General features: G+C 57.9%; 1 protein-coding gene across 1 annotated transcript; it reads right to left on the bottom strand.

The window, feature by feature from the left end:
* Nucleotides 1-206: 206 nt before the first annotated feature.
* Foxl3 (forkhead box L3) lies at nt 207-1,518 on the bottom strand. The gene is made up of 3 exons (XM_070033085.1): nt 1,412-1,518; nt 820-988; nt 207-596 (listed from the first exon to the last, which is right to left on the bottom strand). The coding sequence occupies exons 1-3, from the start codon at nt 1,516-1,518 to the stop codon at nt 207-209; spliced, it is 666 nt and encodes a 221-aa protein (XP_069889186.1).
* Between the last annotated feature and the right edge of the window lie 4,408 nt (nt 1,519-5,926).

Raw genomic sequence — 5,926 nt, 5'->3', positions numbered from 1 at the left:
CATTACAATCAGTTGCCTTTCTCAAGTCCTCTTCCCCCTTTCTCTCCCACCTAGGGTCTAGGGGAGACGTTTGAGAGGTGTGGTAATCCCACCCCCCCCCACCCCCGTCCCCAACATACACTTTCTTGGCTCTAGGTGGGATGATTCTGGAGCGACCCCCTGGAGCGACCCCCCAGGGAACCAGCCTCAGGTCCCTGGGCCTCCTCTCAAGCTGCCCAAAAGTGGAGGCTCGTTGGCTGGGGCTCTGGCGGGGGGCCTCTGGCCTCCTGCGTGAGACAGGGCGACCTGAGCGTGGGAAAGGGGTCCGGGGAGGAGAGGATGTAGTCGATGCTGAATTTGATGTCTCTGTGAGCCCCGGCGGCGGGGCTGGCGGGAGCCCGAGGTTCCCCGTGGTGCGGGACTTGCCGGCTCTCGGGGGTCCCGCGCGCCTCCGCCTCCGGTTCCGGGGGCCCCGGGGGCTCCTCGCGCTTCAGACCGCGTCTCCGGCGTCGCCGACGGAAGTTGCCATTCTCGAAAAGGTCCAGGAGGGACTCGCAGCCACCTGCGAACGTCCAGTAATTGCCTTTCCCTTTCTCGTGGCCCTCGGTCCGTGGCACCTGTGGGACACGGGGGTGGGGTGGGGTTCAGCGCGCGCGCGCGCGCTCCGCGGGTGGGGTGCGCACGGGCCTTAGGGGGTGGGGTGGAGCGGGATGGGATGGGATGGGGGTGTTGACTAGAACTTTCCAGCAGCTGCCCCGGGTGAGGTTCCCTCCCCATCCGCAGGGATGCGCGTGGGGGTCCCCCTCGGGGGGCCTGGGGTGACTGGGGAGCGGGGCTCGCCTTGACGAAGCAGCTGTTGAGCGACAGGTTGTGGCGGATGGAGTTCTGCCAGGCGCGCTGGTTGGCGCGGTAGTAAGGGAACTTGCGCATGATGAAGTCGTAGATGCCCGACAGGGTCACCCTGCCCGCGGGGCTCTGCTGGATGGCCATGGCGATCAGAGCGATGTAGCTGTGGACGGGGCTGTCAGGCAATGCCGGGACCTCCGGACCCCTCGGGAGACCTCCGAACGCCCCCCAGCCCCCCGCACCCCTCCCCCCAGTGCCCCCACCAAGACAGCTGGAGCTCCCCAGGGAGTCCAGCGACTGCCCCCTCCCTCAGCCCTAAGGGGCCACCCCACCCCCTCTTCAGGGCTCCAGAAGGATGTGGAGGTGCTGTGGGAGGGGCTCTCTGGGGTCATGACCCCCCCTCCCCGCTCTTAGGATATGGGGGACCCCAGATGGCAAGTGGGGGAATCTCACTCTCGCTCACAAACTCCTCCCGAAGGGCAGCCTTCCTCCTCTTCCATCCAGGACAGGTCCTGGCGACCCCCCGCCCCCGAGAGTCCCCCCAACCTCTCCCCCTCCCCCGCCTCCCTGCCCCAGCGGTCATCACCTGTACGCGGGCCTCGTGAGCCGCTTCTCCTCGTCCGAGCTGCAGGCAGGATAGTCGTCGGCGTCGTAATTGAAGCAGTTGTAGGGGTACTGCGAGCTGTCGAACATCCTGGCGGGGCCTGGGTTCTGGGAGCCGCCGCCGCCGCCGCCGCCTCCTCTTCCGCGCAGCCCGCCGGCCGCGCGCGCGCGTTGGGTGCCGCGTGCGCCCTCCAGCCGGCCAGCAGCGTCTGCGCGGAGGCACTGGGGAGCCTGGGCTTCTGGGGTCCCCCGTCGTGCGCCCCGCCCGGATCTCTCGTCCAATCCCGGTGCAGGGGAGGCCCCAGCCACCGGCAGAGCGGGGCGAGTGGAAGCAGGGCTGTGTTGGGGACCCTGTGACCCGCAGGGGAGGGGAACGGAGCTGGGGACGCCCGGGGTGGTCGCGGGCTGAGCGTCCCGCAGCCCCACATCGGGCTCCTCACAGCCTCTGGACTCAGAGCTCCCCGTCCCGCCGCGCGCTCGTGTCCCGTGCGCCCAGGGCGCGCGGAGACGCACAGGAACACTGGTCCCGTGCGCAGATCCAACAGCGCACCAGGCCACCTCAGCCACCAGGAGGTGGGCTGAGGTCAGCGGGGGACCGGCCAGATGGAGATGCCACCTGACACTCCAGAGATCCATTTTTCAGCGTCTCCTCCAGCGCTCTGCTCCGTGCCCTCACCCCACGCTCACTCCTGCCCAGGCCGTGTGTGTGTGTGTGTGTGTGTGTGTGTGTGTGTGAGAGAGAGAGAGAGAGAGAGAGAGAGAGACAGAGACAGAGACAGAGACACAGACACAGACACAGACACAGACAGACACAGACACAGACACAGAGACACAGAGACACAGAGAGAGACAGAGACATAGAGACAGAGACACAGAGACACAGAGAGACAGAGAGCGTCCTGGGGCTTGAACTCAGGGCCTAGGCACTCCCTAAGCTTCTTTTGCTCAAGGCTAGCGCTCTACCACTTAAGCCACAGCACCACTTGCAGCTTTTTTTTTTTTTTTTTGATAGCTTATTGGAGATAAGAGTCTCTCACAGACTTTCCTGCCCTGAATGGCTTTAAACTGATATTCTCTGATCTCAGCCTCTTGAGTAGCTGGGATTACAGGGGTGGGGTACTCGAGCTGGATTTCACAGTGGATACATGTATTTTGCAATAGTTGCACAAGTCTGATTGACAGCCGTGTCTCTGAGCCTTTTCTCTCCCCAAATCCCCCCAATCACAACAGACCCTGAGATGACTACCCCCATCCCTTCCCCCTTCTGAGCCAACTGCTCAGGAGTTTCTGGGGCTGCCTAGTGTTCCTGGGAAAAGGCCCACTGGCCTGGCTCCCACAGCTAAGGGACCTCCTTGAAGGAGAAGCCTGGGGGAGCCAGGGCCCACAGGACCTGGGTAGGGGCAGAGAGACAGGAAGCGCATCTGTCCCTTTGCTCTGGGCGTCTGTTGATGTGGCCCTAAGCCCCATTTAGTGACAGTATCACCCTTGTCATCAGAGGTCAAAATTAAACACAGGAGTACAAGATTATAAACCATCACAGCTCTGTTTGAAGACAGATAGTTTCTTTAAAAAAAAAAAAAAGGGACCTAAGCTGGGTCCTGGTAGCTCATGCCTCTAATTCCAGCTACTGAGATCGGAGGAACAGAGGTTTAAAGCCAACAGGGGCGGACAAATTCAAGAGAATATGTCCCATTAATCAGAAGATAACAAAATAAAAACCAACAGAAGTGGAGGTGTGGCTCAAGTGGTAGAGTGTAGCCTTGAGTGAAAAATCTGAGGGAGAGTGCAAGACCCTGAGTTCAAGCCCCAGTTCCAGAAGAAGGAAAACAACAACAACAACAACAACAACAACAACAACGAAGGTCCCTTGATGCCCTAGACCGGGTAACACAGGAAGTGAGTGTGGACAGTAGCCAAGACTACAATCATATACTACCATTACCAGCTTGTTGTTTGAGATGAGGTCTCACTTTTTTGTCCAGACTTACCTTGCACCTCAACTCTGCCATCTTTCCCTCCTGCGTAGCTGGGATTACAGAGGTGAGCCACTGTGCCAGCACCTCATCCTCTGCTAAATGCTGATGATGGGCCCTGTGCATTTTGTGAATAGCAGCATTAGTAACAATCATGTTCACCGTGTCGTGAGTTCTAGGTCCAAGCTCAATGTTTTATGTGCAACATCGTCCAAACTCAGCAACCCTGTGCCATAGAAAGCTCCTGTCATTGGCTTAATCGGAAAAATATCTTTGTCCATCTCCTAGCTAAAACTTCTGACAGGCCAGAACACAGACCAACTGACTTTTGCAGGCTTTCTGCTTTTACTCTGGGTTTGGTTAGGGGTTCCGTTAGTAGGGATGCAGCCAGCTGTGCCCCATGTGGAACAGCCAGACCTGCCTGACTTGGGCAGCCTGAGTACAACAGCCCATCACCGTGAGCTGGGGCGTGTCCTTGCCTTGACCTCCCCCCAGGGGCTGCCTGCTGTGGGCTCTGACTCCTGGGGTGACAAGATCCCACCTCATCTGAAAAAGGTACAGAAAGGACACAGAGGTCCTGAGCCAGGCCCAGTGTCCCCGGCATCTCAGGTCGGTGCTGTTTCCATGGGTGCCATAGAAAGGGGAGGCTAGAGAGACAGAGGCTGCAGGTGACAGAGGCCAAGGGAGGAGTCGACTGAGGTTCCTGGAATGCGAAGGAGGAATCTCCCTGGATTCTGAGCAGGGAGAGGAGCAAAGAGGCCCCCAAATGGCCTCCAATCAGAAGAGAGTCTCCCAGGAAGGAAGGGCCGGCAGCTTGTGGAGGCTCAGCTCAGCCGTTCTGCCTCCCTACCTCCAGCTGGGGATGTGCTACAATGGAAAGGGGGGAGGCCGGGGGAGCCCTTCAGCCTGGGCTGGGAAAGGGCGCATGCTGGTGGGGCCTGGCTTTGCTGGGTGGGCGGACAGAAACAGAGCTCCACTCTGTGTGTGGATGAGTGCATGCACGTGCCTGCCTGCTTGCTAGTATTGGGGCTTGAACTCATTCCCTTAGCTTTCACTCAAATCTTGCTTTACCCCTTGAGCCACATCTCCACTCCTGGCTTTTTGCTAGTTAACTGGAGAGAAAAGTCTCATGGATGTTGAACCCCAGTACTCAGCCTCGTGAGTGGCTGAGATTATAGGTCTGAGCGTCTAGCATCCGATTCCTCTGAGATCTGCCTATTGCATGGCCCTTCCATGGGCCCTAGGGCTGTCAGACTTAGCCCAAAGCCCATGACCTTTGTGACCTTGGAGCCTGGCCCTTGTCCTGGTCTTGTTCTCTACCTCCTCACCCAGCTCCCTCAGCACCCACAGCCTCACACCTGTGCTGCTGGCCTCACCTACCCCATCTTCAACATCAAGGATGCATCCATTACCTACGGAATGTTCACCCACCAGGAGAGGGCAGGCAATATGTATCATGTAGCTAATGACCACCTCAGTGCCCACAGGCCCAGGCAGAGGTAGAAGACATTCATATCTGTGCTGAGGTCCTGGCTTGAGGTCCAGGGAGTAATCACTCTGGGGAAGTGTTCCATTTCTATACCTTGTGCCATAAGCTATGGGAACTCTGGCTTCGTATCTCTGGACAAGATTTTTGAGCTCTTAGCTTTCCTGCTGGGGTGCAGTTTCCCTTGGGCTTAAGAACTTCTGTTTGTCAGGCCATCTGTAACCTCACACGTCCTGGAGATCTGGATATTAGCCAATTGTTAGGTGTGTCTCCCTGGGTTAAACGGGGCGCATCCCTGAGGAAATCCAGGCTGGGCAGGTTGTGGTTCTGTTTCTCTGCTGGTGCTTCATACTTATGCAAATGTGGTATTTTGTAGCCGATGTGCCCTGTCTCCTGCGAACAAAACCAGGGTACACCACGAGTGGAAGGAAGCTCTTGCCATCTGGAAGATGTCCTAGTGTCACCCATCAGCAGACCAAGGTCCCTCTGCCCTATTCACATAAGAGTCCTGAGCCAGCGAGGAGCAGCTCTTCCCAAATTGCCAGTCTAAGGTACTTGAGTGCCCCAGATTTAGGGGCCCTGAGGCTCACAGTCCCAAGCCCTGAGAGTGAGGGACTGGTTGCTCCAGGCTATAGAAGCCAGAGACTTAGGGCTGTAGTTAAGCTTGAGGCTGATTGCTCTGGGCTTTAACCATCAGCAGCTCTGCATTTGGCCCTATTGTAATCCTGAGCTTCCAGACGCTGGGGGTGGCTGCAGCAGGCGGCACCTGCTAGGGCTCTCATTTCTGAGTGGGCCTGGAGTTCTGGGACCTCTGGGTCCTGCAGTGAAGGGTGTTAGCAGCTCTAGCCTAGGAAGTCTGAGACCCTTGAGACTCAAGGCGTGGCTGCTTGGCCTCCTATTTTCTTCACCCATGGCTCCTTATCCTCCTATGCCTTTCTCTATTCCTGTCAGTCCTCATTGTCTCCTCCTCCTTCTCTATGTTTCTGCGCTGGCCACTTTCTGGAACCCTTCTGTGGCTCCCATAAATGGTCACTTGTTC

Source organism: Dipodomys merriami, unplaced genomic scaffold (assembly GCF_024711535.1).
Source record: "Dipodomys merriami isolate MVZ:Mamm:240054 unplaced genomic scaffold, mDipMer1.0.p SCAF_22, whole genome shotgun sequence".
In the NCBI taxonomy this organism is placed as follows: Eukaryota; Metazoa; Chordata; class Mammalia; order Rodentia; family Heteromyidae; genus Dipodomys; species Dipodomys merriami.
This window is presented reverse-complemented; position numbering and strand designations above follow the sequence as displayed.

Bases quoted from the DNA above. Each gene is read 5' to 3' on its own strand.
- Foxl3 (XM_070033085.1), bottom strand. From the start codon at position 1,518: ATGTTCGACAGCTCGCAGTACCCCTACAACTGCTTCAATTACGACGCC. The intron at 989-1,411 runs GTGATGACCGCT...CCCCGTCCACAG, and splicing joins CTCACGAGGCCCGCGTACAG to CTACATCGCTCTGATCGCCA. The intron at 597-819 runs GCGAGCCCCGCT...CGTGTCCCACAG, and splicing joins TCAACAGCTGCTTCGTCAAG to GTGCCACGGACCGAGGGCCA.